General features: G+C 44.5%; 1 protein-coding gene across 1 annotated transcript in view; it reads right to left on the reverse strand.

The window, feature by feature from the left end:
- Window positions 1-14,158, reverse strand: part of FNDC1 (fibronectin type III domain containing 1) — a 344,034-nt gene that overhangs the window by 64,543 nt on the left and 265,333 nt on the right. The window contains exon 15 of the mRNA XM_077283151.1: window positions 2,955-3,063. Coding sequence (XP_077139266.1) covers window positions 2,955-3,063 — 109 coding nt within the window. The remainder of the gene's footprint in view (window positions 1-2,954; window positions 3,064-14,158) is intronic.

Genomic DNA, 14,158 nt, shown 5'->3' on the forward strand with positions numbered 1-14,158 from the left:
ACAGGGACTTTGAAAAGCACATGGCTCAGGAAAGTAAGAGTGTGATTAGAAGAACTGCTCTGAAAAAGGCCAATGCTAGGGGTCGGACAGGGGCAGGATTGCCATTATACCGGTGTGATAAGATTCTTGTCAGAAGCTGAGAGGAAGTGGGAGGAAGGTGAACAAAACCAATGGCCTGGAGAGAGATAGCTAGGATCTCAAAGTTAGCTTCTCTCCAGGAATGTAACTAGTTTCCATATTCGGCCAGGCTGTGGTGGCCAAGCTCTTTGGAAACAAGCTGTACACTATAAAATAAAAGCAGGAGAACACCAACGGAAAGAAAAAAACAAGTCAATTGCAAACTACCTTACTTTCATGATGTCCACCTAACTAAAGTAATTTAATAACATTAGAATACCCCTTTAAGGTATTTGATTTATATCTCAGGCTTAGTGATGAGCGAGCGTGTTTGGATAAAGTGTTATCCGAGCATGCTCATGTCCTAATCTAGTATATTTGGCATGTTTGAAAAAGATACTCGAGTTTCTATGGCTGATATATACAGCTGACATGTGCCTGCAACAGCTGCGGGTGGAATTACGATCCACCTGCGGCTGTTAACTAGCTAAATGCCACTGTTAATTTCTAACAGAGGTATTTAACGCATGCTTCCTGCAAACGTTCCAGGAAATCCCGCCCAACGGTGCCCCCGTCACATGATCGCGGGTCACCGATGGGTTGGCATGACAACAAGAGGTCTCCAGCGACTTGTATGGTCAGAAAAATACCACAAGACTTGTGGTATTTTCCTGAAGAAGGAGTCATATGCACTCCGAAACGCGTAGAATAAACCACTGTTCAATTGTACATTATGTTTGCTCTGGATGAGCTGGCAGCGCGGACCATAACCCACAAATCCTCCTATTCAGCGATTTAGCTACAGTCGCGTGTTGACTGGTGGATCTGCGGCAGCCGGCACTATATGCCTATGAATCTTCTACATCAGGTGAGCAGTTACATTCCTTGTGAATCTTAAATTGTGAGATAAGACACTATCTGCGCTTTTTCTTTCCTGCAAGGTATATTACTAATGGAGACTATTGAAGCATGCCAAAAGTAAAAAATAAATAAAAAAAATGTAAAAATGTGAAAGTTCAAATCCCCCCCCCCTTTCGCCCTATTCAAAATAAAATAATAACAAAAATCAAACATACACATATTTGGTATCACCGCGTCCATAATTGCCTGATCTATCTATTTAAAAAATGAATTAACCCGATCATTAAACAGCGCAATGAGAAAAAAAGTCACATCAGCTCGGCATGCAAAAAATAAGCCCTCACCCAACCCAAGATCACGAAAAATGGAGACACTACGGGTAGCGGAAAATGGTGCAATTTTTTTTACAAACTTTGAAAAATGTTTTCACCACTTAAAAAAGAACCTAGACATCTTTGGTGTCTATGAACTCATAATGTCCTGGATAATCATAATGGCAGGTCAGTGTTAGCATTTAGTGAACATGGTAAAAAAAACCCCCAACAACTGTGGGGTTGCACTTTTTTTGCAGTTTTACAGCACTTGGAATTTTTTTCACTTTTTCCGGTACACGATATGTTTAAACCAATGGTGTTGTTCAAAAGTACAACTCGTCCTGCAAAAAACAAGCCCCCACATGGCCATTAGGACAAAAAAAAAAAAAAAGTTATGGCTCTAGCAAGAAGGGGAGAAAAAAAGGAAAATGCAAAAATGGATAATTGCCCGGCGGTTAAGGGGTTAATGACCAGGCCAAATTTTTTAAATCTGACCAGTATCATTAAATGTGGTAATAACTCTGGAAAGCTTCAATGGATGCCAGTGATTCTGAGAATGTTTTTTCATGACAAATTGGGTTTATATGGTTTGCGTATATATTTATAAAAATATGAAAAATTTGACAAAAAATTTAAAAATTTTGAACCCACAGGTTCAACACAGAATTTTATAACATTAATTAATTATTGAAAAAGTTATTTTTTTTCACAAAAATCTTGCTTTAGCCCCAAATTTCACATTCTTTCAAGAGGTTGCAAGGGGTTAGATCAAAAAGTGGACAGTCTGTTACCCACTTTCTTTTGAGTGCGGCAATACCCCACATGTGGTCAAAAATTTCTGTTTGGACAAACGTCAGGGCTTAGAGCGGAAGGACAAATATTTTAATTTTGGAACAAAAATTGGCTGATATAATTTGTGGGCAACACATTCAACATGTCACATTTGCAGGGCCCATAAGGTGTCAAAACAGCATAAACCCCCAGACAACTGACCCTATCTTGGAAACTACAGCCCTCACGGATTTCATCCAGGGGTATTATGAGGATTTTGAACCAAAAGGTATGACACAGAATTTTATAACATTAGGTCGTCATATTGCATATATCATTGTTAGTTTTGAGTGTAAGTGCTGTTAGACAGCCAAAAAAGACATGTGGGATTGCCCATGTGTGGAAGGCAATCCCCAAATTTTTTTTGGCTGTCTAACAGCCACAAAAGATGCGGGGTGGAGACTTGAGCATGTCACTTGAGGACCTGTGATACTTGGTGCATACCAGAGCACCCCAATGCAAACTAGAGTAGCATGCACATGCACTTAACACTAGTCATCATATTTTTTTTATTTTGCTGATGCTGATGCAGGGGCAAGTGATCAGACCAAACTTTACCATCTGCCTCCTCCAGATAAAATTAATGTAAAATAATTTTTTCTTGCAATTGGAAAAGGCCATTTTGATGAGAAGAGAGCTGAGCAGTCTGTGCTACACAAAAGAAGACAACCTGTAATACCTATATATTATTCAATATCATCAACCTGTGTCCTCAACACATTTGATAAAAAAAGTGGAAAGCTCCTTTAAGAAAGTAGTAAGAAATCGCTTAGGTAAAAATAAAAACAGACTCATTCAGAAGAGATCTGCAAAAGAGTACCAAATACATACCTTGTGTTTGGCTTTAAGTTTTCAATTGGGAAATTGGTGCTTCCTGCAGTGCCTGTTGACCATTTATTCTTCAAATAGTCATCTAAGGATGCACTGTAAACCAGGTATCCTGTTCAGGAAATAAAATGATTATATTAAGTGTTTTACTTTAGCAATCCATTTTGAGGAGAGTTACATAAGGCATTTAATTCACTCTATATAATAAGTTGGTGATATATAGCAAGGTAAAAGAGATCTAAGGAAACAAACTGATACCCATGTGTGACCAACTAGTCTAAGATTTCAAACATTGACATATGTGTGAAAAAATAATGTTCCGATTTCGGTCCAGAAAAGTAGGACTAGCGCCATACAAGTGTCATTCGATTTTCATGCAAGTACAATGCGATTTTTCAGACCTAGCATCCGATTTACATCCGAATGCAATGCGATTGCTATCCGACCAATGCGATTTTAACATGAGCTTTTATATAGAGCAATTCTCTATGTCACTTACACATAGTTCTCAAATGAAATGAAATATTCTTCAAAACGCATAGATAGATACAGTGGGTACGGAAAGTATTCAGACCCCTTTAAATTTTTCACTCACTCTTTGTTTCATTGCAGCCATTTGCATTTGGAAAATTCAAAAGAGTTCATTGTTTTTCTCATTAATGTACAATCTGCACCCCATCTTGACTGAAAAAAAAACAGAAATGTAGAAGTTTTTGCAATTGTAGTAAAACAGAAAACTGAAATATTGGATGGTTCCATAAGCTCTTTTTGTCCATGTGTATTTTGAATTGTCCTTCTGCCAAGTGTAAGCATGACCACTTTTATAGTCTTCCATATCCCTTTTCCATTTCTTTGTCTTCATCTCCTCCAAATCAATGCGCAATTTATTTATATTAGTTTGTACAGTCTCTTTAAATGTTACCCATTCATCTGCCTTTAGTTGTATTTGTAGCTGTCCTTCCAATCCTTCAATTTCATCTAGTCTTTTTTTGTTTCCAACTGCAAAAATTCAGCATTCAGAAGGATTATGTCCATTGCATATTTATTTAAGATCATAGAAAAACGTGTGCAAAATAATGAGTCACCAGAAAAAAGATTAGCGCGTATGCTTGATCTTAATCCCCTAGGGATTTTTCATGCTTTATAGTACTGTCCCAAAATTGTAAGATGCAATGGTAAAGTCAATAACCTTTACATGTTGTTTTCATACTTGCGTTTTATATCCTGTGTGGACGGAGTACTTAGAAATGTCGCATCACCCTTAATTCCTCCCAGGATATGTTCCTCGTCCTCAGAAGTGTAGTTGAACATGTCAGGTTTCATGATGTTGTTATTCATGGTCCACAAAAAGAATTTTCTTAGAAAAATAATTTTAGAACAAAAGTGCAAAATTTCCTAGATATAGATAGTTAGAAAAAAAAAATGGAACGGCACTTCTAATAAATGGGTGCAAAGCCTCCCAGTAATTAATCCATATACTTGCCAATAATCAAAAAAGAAAAAATGGAAAGCAGCACTCCAAAGTGTTCAAGGTTAAGGTGGACTTTATTAGGTCCACATGTTGTGGCGACGATTAGGCTTCAAAAGCCTTTCTCAAGCAGTGAATAAACCATGTGCATACAAGTATACATAGATCAAAATTAATTAAATACAATTAATACAATTAACAAAGAGTGTATTATAATAAAATATTCTCATATCATCACATAATACAGTATGTGCCATAGGTATATCCATAGAAAGTGCCTATGCTATAAAGTACCATATAAAGTATACATTTCCAAGTGCATATTGCTTATTAAAATCACTTAAGCACATCATGTGATTTTTATTAATAACGGATAACTCACCGAGGCGTGCATTGCTTTTAATCAGTATTCAGTGTACATAAACGCCATTTTTGGCAACTCTTAGACCTTACTGCACATGTACTGCGTGTCATTCATTAGTCACTTTCTGCTTAGCCAATAGCAGTTTCCATGCAACGGGATTTTGCCCGAGCATGCGCACCAAAGAAGGTCGGAAGAATATGTGCGCCATATTGGATGAGGCACATCCACAGAAATTATATTGCGCCTGTGTGGCGTTCTGCAGCTACATCACAAACAATTACAAAGCTATAAATGTTATATTCAACAGCATAATCATGAATATGCCTATATAAGGAATATTTTTATTATTAAAGATTAAATCAAGATTATACTGTTGAATATAACGTGCAGCAAATCGCAGCATGTTGCAATTTTTTTCTCAGTACGATTTCAGCTCACAAAAAAAATTGCAGATGAGATGTAACCCACTGAATAATATTCGTCAGAGTGCAATCCGATTTTTTTACTTTTTAACTAAAAAGTCTGTCCATGTTTCAGTATTCCAGCTAATTGTCAGAAGTTAATGGAGTCGGCTTCCTTTCATAAAGGAAGTGACAGTGCAAGAAACAGCTGGTGTTCAGGGTGACGAACCTGAACAGTAACACCGACCTCCTGGTGAAGTCCATATTTAGGGTCGGTGCCCGAACAGTAGGTATTCGGTACAGACCCCGAACTTTACTGTTCAGGTTCGCCCATCCCTATTCCGCACCTTGGCCATGTCTCTGAGCACTGAACACCATGTTCTTATGGGCACTCCAGAGAGGTTACAGTTCTGGAATATGACAGCACTGACAGATAATGGGTTCCTAGTCACATGAGGTTTGATACTTCTCAAATCTTTGGCAGTTAATGTGCATATTTTTTCACAACATGTGTTTTGCAACTCAGTTGACTAATTGCAACAAGATTTTTGATGATTCTGTGATCGCACCCCAATATATTAGTAATATCACGAGTGTGGCCTTCCACTATAAGACTTTTAGCAGTTTTCACAGTCAATTAAATCTCTTTTTTGGCCTATTCTGCCTGAGGAAAACAAGCTGCCTAATAATTCTACACACCTTGATAAAGGGTGCTGATATCCTTAGGCCACATAATCTATATGTAACACAATGTTCTTTTGCAAGGAAGTTTTAAAGCGACATGTATTTTAATAATATTCTTTCTCAAATCAATGTATTATTCACAATCACAGACATATGCTTTACATCTGGATCAGTTCCAGTTTCCATCTGCAGTAGCTGGAAATGAACTCTCCATAACTGTGACCAAATAGCATGGAAACAGATGTCTGCTCAAATTATTTTCTCCATATACTATACGTTTTACTCCTACATATTTTTCTTCTGTGATTGCATTAACATAAAATCCAAGTCTCTGCGATGCCTTGTCAAAAAGCGATTACACAAGGCCAAGTATATTCATTTGTCCACTCTAATTCCATATCATGTAGGTTTCAAGAATAATGATAGTGAAATCCAGTGTTAGGACTCATGCACAATGCCAAGTTGTGTGTATGGACCATGTACAAAAGATTTCTTAATGTGCTTCCATTAAGTTCTTTTCTGAGCAGCATGTATGGTTATTCTTCCATAGAAAAAACTGAATACAGAGAAGAACGTTTCCATATATAATCTGTGCCACTATGACAGCCTAAAACAGAACTTGTCATGTCATTTGTAGCATCTAAAGTGTCCTTAGTGCTTTGTTAGTGTTGCAATGTGCATCACTATCATGTTTTTTCCATTAAAATCGCCGCTGTACTCCTTATAAAAAAAACACTTTATATAGTTATATCTTACCTACTCGTTTAGTCATAGGGGTGAGCTTCATTGCATTCTGTCAGGTTTGTCCCCTCATGCGCAATTTCAATTGGTCCCAGGGTTGCGCCAACATCACTGTATATCCTGCGCTTGCACAGTGTTTATTGGGGCAGCCACACTTGTGCAATATGTAATTGCTGAGCCATACTTGCGCATTGTCCATTGGCGATCTGCGCATGTGTAAGGAGGAGGACCGGGTCGCGGGTACCTGTACTGAGCTGGGTCCGGAACTGTTGAGGCTGCCTCCCTTGTTGCCTGGGGGAAGAAATGAGGTGCCGGACCGACCTCATGACCTGGGTAGGAGGGGCAGCTTAAATAGCAAAGCACGTGCAGCTGCGGCCGGTTTGGCGCAAATCAGCAGCAGTGAGCAGCCAGGGGGCAGTGTGCTCCGTCCTCTAGTACTGGCGCTACGACGGGCTGTGTTACTTGGTCTCCGCTGCCTCGAGTGGGACCACTGCAGAGAGAAGTGCCATGCACTCATTAGTTGTCAGAGACAGAAGTGCCATGTGCGCAGTGACTGTGAGTAAACGCACACGTGCAGAGGAGAGAAGACCGAGTACCAGACAGACTTTTACGGTCTAACTTGCCACTTGCTTCCCACCTGTTTACTTTTGACTCTGAGAGTGCCGCAGCCTTGTTTGTTTCGGCCGCATGTGCTTATGGACTAGTTGCTCAGTGGAAAGTACCAGAGCCCGACTGCTACAGCCAGAAGACGGACCATCGCTTAAAGGACCCTATCTGAGTACATCGCCCGGCCGCTGCCAGTACTGCAACCCCCCTGCGGGATCATCTGCTACAGAGGACCATACAGGATATGATAAGTTCTTCCATTGGACCGCTATTGTTTTACAGTTGCTACTCCTATTATCCCTCCTTTAATCATTAACCTCCCTGCAAGGAGTGAATTCCTTGTTTTACTAAATTGTTGACTAATTGCAACATAGATAGACTTTGCATTTTGTCAGGCTTGTCCCAGCATGTGCAATTTAAATTGTTCCCGGGGTTGCGCCGACATCACTGTATATCCCACACTTGCACAGTGTTTATTGGGGCAGCCGCGCTTGTGCAATATGTAATTGCTGACCCATACTTGCGCATTGTCCATTGGTGATCCGCGCATGTGTAAGGAGGAGGATCGGGCCGCGGGTACCTATACCGAGTTGGGTCTGGAACTGTTGAGGCTGCCTCCATGTGGCCTGGGGGAAGAAATGAGGTGCCGGACTGACCTCATGACCTGGGTAGGAGGGGCAGCTTAAATAGCAAAGCATGTGCAGCTGCGGGCAGTTTGGCGTGAATCAGCAGCAGTGAGCAGCTGGGTGGGCAGTGTGCTCCATCCTCTGAGCACTGGGCCCGAAACAGGCTGCATTGCTTGGTCCCCACTGCCTCCAGCGGGACCACTGCAGAGAGAAGTGCCGTGCACTCATTAGTTGGCAGAGACAGAAATGCCATGCGCTCAGTGACTGTGCCTAAACACGCATGTGCAGAGGAGAGTAGGCTGAGTACTGGACAGATTTTTTTGGTCTAACTTGCCACTTGCTTTCCACCCGTTTACTTTTGACTCTGAGAGTGCCACAGCCTTGTTTGTTTCAGCCGCACGTACTTATGGACAAGTTGCTCAGCGGAAGGTACCGGAGACCGACCGCTGCCACCAGAAGATGGACCATCGCTTAAAGGACCCATCTGAGTACATCGCCCGGCCGCTGCCGGTTCTACAACCCCCTGTGGGATCATCTGCTGCAGAGGACCATACAGGACACAATGAGTTATTCTATTGGACTGCTATTGTTTTACAGTTGCTACCCCTATTACCCCTCCTTTAATTATTAACCTCCCTGCAAGGAGTGAATACCTTGTTTTATTAAATTATTACACCTTGTTAACCCTTGCTATGACTCCTGTTTGTCACTGCATCCCGCAACCTGCTTACACTTGGCTTAGTCGGCATGATGCGGTCCACAAGTACAGAGGTGGCAGACAAAGCGGCCATGGGCGTCCCAAGGGCCAGCTTGCCACTGGGGAACATGCTCAGCAATCTCCCAAAGTTTACAGAGAGTAATTCACTATTATGGGACTGGCCCGAGAGGGTTAAAGGCATGCTATGAATGCACCCCATGACCCCTGCTATGCAGGTGGAGATTGCTGTGATGGCCCCAGACAGGGAAGCCAGATGTTCTGTTCTTACTCACCGGCTGTTAAACTAGTGGGCTCTGTGGCTGAGGGATGCTGCCCAGAGCCTGAGCAGCCAAGAAGGAAGAGAAGGAAGTCCAATAAGTTTGATTTCCCTGAGTCCTCTCATATGGGCCGAAATGGATGGTTGGGCCGTCAGCTGTCTAGTTGACACTGGCTCCCAAGTGACTACCATGCCAAAAACTTACTTCATCCCAGTCGCAGGGGTGATCTGGATGCAGGTTACCATGTGTGGCAAAGATGTGGGCCGAAAAGGAATTGTATTAACCGCTGGAGACTCCGACAATGAACCCACCATGACTTTGGGGATGAATGTACTAAAAGAACTTGGAACTCTTCTGATCAGCGAGACATCATAAGCTTTTCTCAAACTCCCCAGAGGCCCCCGAACCCCCCAGAGGCAAGGGTTTCAACAACTGATACAAGTTGCCCAGGCTCAAGAGACGTCCAGTGCAGGGAATGTGTTGGGGAAGGTGGTAGTCCCTGCCGCTGCTAAACTCGTCCTACCACCCGGTCAGACCGAGTTCACGCTGCCTGTACAGGCCTGCACGCCGCTTAAAGGAGGGGAAGTCCAGATTGAGCCCACCGTAATGGCTCAATTTCCCCCGGGACTTCTCATTGCTCGAACTTTAGCCATAGTCTGTGACGGTAATGTAGTGGTTTGGTGTATCAACTTAGGGGAAGACAGCCTCACCCTCTCATCCAAGAGTGAAAAGGCATAGGTGCTGGGCATGCCCAAAGAACTGATGCAACCAGATGCCGTCCAGTTAGTGGTGAGACAAGGAGATCAATGGACTGTAGCTGTGACCCTGGCCCCAGAGTAGTCGCCTGGAAACACGAAAGAGGGGCGTCGAATCCTGGAGCAAATGTGAGCTGAACTGTCGGGGCACAACAGGTACAATAAGTGGAAGATGTGCTAGAGAGTTACCAGAATGTCTTCACCTGTCATGAGGATGACTTCAGATGCACTACAGCCATAACTCACAAGATACCCACAGGAAGTGCCGCACCGAACAGGGAGAGATACCTCCAGATTTTGCCTAAGATTTATCAGAAGGTGAAAGAAATGTTGCCACATATGCTGCAGAGTGGAGTCATTCAGGAGAGTCAAAGTCTGTGGGCATCTTCCATCATGCTGGTGCGGAAGAAGGATGGGACCCTGCATTTCTGTGTTGCTTATAGGCGACTGAATGCCTGCACAGTTGCAAGATTTGTATCCCTTACCCCAAATTGAAGAGTCATTGTCTGCCTTGTGGAAAGCAAAGTACTTCTCATCCCTAGATCTAGTCAGTGGATGTTGGCAGGTGCCCATGGCTGAACATGATTGATCAAAGATGGCGTTCATTCTACCCATGGGATTGTTTGAATTCAATCAGATGCCCTCTGGTCTTGCCAACACCCCTGGGACCTTTCAAAGACTAATGGAAAGATGTTTGGGAGACCTGAACTTCGAAGCCACCCATATTTATCTGGATGACATCATTGTCTATGTGGCTACCTTTGAGGAGCATCTCCGGCGGCTGGAGCAAGTGCTCAGTCGACTGCAGAAACACGGCCTGAAAGTGAAGCCCCAAAAGCGTCACCTCTTCCGCAAGCAAATTGAATATCTGGGACATGTTGTATCTGCTGAGGTGGTGCAGCCTGCATGAGAGAAGATAGCAGCAGTGCAGGACTAGCCCACCCTGAAGATTGTGAAGGATGTCCGGGCCTTTCTGGGACTTACTGGATACTATCGACGGTTCGTGATAACATTCACTCATATAGCTAATCCGCTGCTGGAGTTATTGAAAGGAATGCCGCCTGGTGCAAAGAATCAGATCATCCAGTGGGGAGCCAGCCAGGAAGAAACCTTCCAAGCCCTGAAGATGGCCCTGATGGAAGCACCCCTTCTGGCTTATGCCGACTTCTCGTAACCCTTCATCCTTCACTCTGATGGACGCCTTCATGGGCTAGGAGCCGTATTGTCACAGATGCAGGATGGAAGAGAGTGGGTGATTGCATATGCGAGTAGATCTCTCCACAACTCCCAACGAAATCCAGATAATTACAGTTCTTTCAAGCTGGAAATACTGGCCCTAGTGTGGGCAATGACCAAGAAATTCACCAAGTACCTGTCAGGGTCCGAAGTTTTGGTACGCACCGATAACAATCCTCTGGCACACATGGAAAATGTGAAACTGGGGGCCTTGGAGCAAAGATGGGTGGCCCGTATGGCGAAATACCGATACAATATTGCATATCGAAGAGAAGCTGAGAATACACATACCGATGCTCTGTCCAGAGTGACTCACAAGCGGCCGGGACCTAACAGAGACTTAGAGCTGGAGGCAGAAGAGATCCCTGGTTTCCAGAATTCCGCCAGGATGCTGGTGGCGATGCAGGAACAGATCGGAGAGGTGTCGGGGGAACACATGCTGGGACAACATCGTGATGATTGGGTGCAGCTCCAGCAGGAAGATAGGGAACTCACTCAGTTGAGACGGTGGATGGCTTTGAAGCAGCTCCCCAGCAGAAGTGAGAGAGATTCCCTGTCCCCAGGAAAATTGCAGATCCTCTGGCAGTGGGAGAGGCTCCAACTGGAAGATGGCTTGTTGTATCGGAAGGTGCACTTAGTATGGGAGTTGGGAGTCACATGGCAAGTGGTACTCGCAGAAAAGTTGATCAGTGAGGTGGCCACAGAAGCTCATGAGAGAGGGCCCAACTTTGGCCCAGACAAGACTTTCCAGTTGCTGCAGAAGTTGGTCTATCTTCCCCATTTGAAGACTGTGGTAGAGGAAGCCTATCGACAATGCCAAAGTTCTTAATTAGCCAAACCTCCTGAACAGAGGGCTCCTACTCAGACCATCGTGACCTCCGTGCCTCTAGAACTGTTACTGATCGACTACTTGACCATAGGCCCCGCTCATCTCGGATATGAACATTGCCTTGTGACGACCGACCACTTCATGAAGCTCGCTGTGGTGACTCTGACCTGGGATCAGATGGCTGAGTCAGCTGCGCAGGCCATCTGCCGTGATTTCATCTGGGTGTACAGTTACCCGAAAACAATTCATTCCGATCAAGGCACCTGCTTTGAAGGTCAAGTGATGGAGGAGCTTCACCACCTGTATCGGATTGAAAAGTCCAGGATGACACCTTACCATCTGCAGGGTATTGGAGCCTGTGAACGTTTCAACTGGACGTTGCTTCAAATGTTGAGAACGTTGGAAGAAGACAAAAAAGTCTGTTGGCTTGAGTATGTAGCTGAGTTGGTCTGGGTGTACAACAACCGAGTGCAAAGTACAACCGGATACACGCCATACACCCTGCTGTTCGGCTGAAAAGGACAAGAGATTACCAAGCTGGAGTTGGACCCAGAGGAGGACTACACATGGATGGGGGTGTCCACCTGGGTCCATGAACATTGACATCGCTTGCAGATTCTGCATTGACTAGTACAGATGAGGTTTCGGGAACTTGAGCACCATGTGATGACGCTTCTGCGAGGGACAGCCCTCAAGGCTGGGGACCAAGTATTGGTCCGAGACAAGCGACCTCGAGGCAAGTTAGAGCATCGATGGAAACAAACTCCGTACCAGGTGAAACGCCCAATTGGAACTGAGGGATCTGTCTATGAAGTCCAGCCTGAGGGAAAAGAAGGGGGCCCTTCCTGAATAGTCCATCGAAGGATGCTACGTCCGTGCCTGTCACGAGATCTCAAAAGAGAAGGAAGAGGGCCAAGTGTACCCGAAGCGTCTATTCCAGCAACCTTTGATTCATCATGGTTCGATTGGAAGTTTTGGCTGGGACCTCAGGGGTTAAGACTTTTCAGCCTCTCTCTGGCTGTGTTAGGGCTTTGTATGGCCTCAGCTGGGCTCTGGTCTTTGTCAGTTGTACTTCTGTCCTAGGCTGAGTAGTTTGACCCTTATGTGCTTGTGCCTTGTGCCTGCTCTTGTGTGTTGTCCTGTTACTGACCTGGTTCTGTCCCCCATTTTTGCTGTTTATTGATCTGTACTGCTCATTTGTTTTGACTGGTTTCTGACTTCTGCTCCGTTCTGACTACTCTTTCTGCCTGTCCCCCTGGTACTTTTGCTGCCCTCTCCGGTTTCTGAAACTTAGCCTGTATTTGATTCCTCTTTTGTACCTCGCTCCTGTACCTCGCTGACCTCTCAGTTTTGACCTCGGCTCTCCTGAACTTGTTCTGTCAGTGCCCGCCATCCTCCGCTGTCTTCTCCGGGAGCGCTGCGGCTTTCTCCGCCCCAGGTTCCACCCCCTGCAGTCACGTGCTGCAGGCCCTGCTCATCAGCGGATGCTCCCCGTCCCATTAAGCTTTCCATGTGTTGAATTGCCTCACTCATCCAGGACATAACGGAACATGTGTACTGAGTTAGCCTTACCAGTCACGGTTGTCATGGTTCTCAATGGCAAGAGAACATAGTAAAGCATACAAAAAGGACTAGCTCTTGGAAGATGGGAACTCGAGCTGACTGTGAGCTAAACCTACCGCACAACTAACAGTGGCCGGGTAGCGTGCCTACGTTTTATCCCTAGACGCCCAGCGCCAGCCGGAGAACTGACTGACCCTAGCAGAGGAAAGTACAGACCTGGCTTACCTCTAGAGAAATTTTCCCCAAAAGGCAGACAGTAGCCCCCACATATATTGTCGGTGATTTCAGAGGAAATTGACATACGAAGTATGAAGATAGGTTTAGCAAATTGAGGTCCGCTTACTAGATAGCAGGAAGACAGAAAAGGGAACTTCACAGTCAGCTGAAAACCCTTTCAAAACACCATCCTGAAATTACTTTAAGACTCTAATATCAACTCATGACACCAGAGTGGCAATTTCAGCTCACAAGAGCTTCCAGCCTCAGAAATAATCAATCGCAGAGAACTGGAACAAAAATGCAAAACAAACTTAGGACTACAAGTCCAACTTAGCTGATAGTAGTCTAGGAGCAGGAACATGCAACAGAAAGGCTTCTGGTAACATTGTTGGCCGGCATAGAAATGACTGAGGAGCAAGGTTAAATAGAAAACTCCCACATCCTGATGGAAACAGGTGAACAGAGGAGATGAAGCACACAAGTGCAGTACCACCAGAAACCACCGGGGGAGCCCAGAAACCAAATTCACAACAGTACCCCCCCCTCAAGGAGGGGGCACCGAACCCTCACCAGAACCACCAGGGCGATCAGGATGAGCCCTATGAAAGGCACGGACCAAATCGGAGGCATGAACATCAGAGGCTGTCACCCAAGAGTTATCCTCCTGACCGTAGCCCTTCCACTTGACCAGATACTGAAGTCTCCGTCTGGAAACACGGGAGTCCAAGATCTTCTCGACA

Source organism: Ranitomeya variabilis, chromosome 2 (assembly GCF_051348905.1).
Source record: "Ranitomeya variabilis isolate aRanVar5 chromosome 2, aRanVar5.hap1, whole genome shotgun sequence".
NCBI lineage: Eukaryota > Metazoa > Chordata > Amphibia > Anura > Dendrobatidae > Ranitomeya > Ranitomeya variabilis.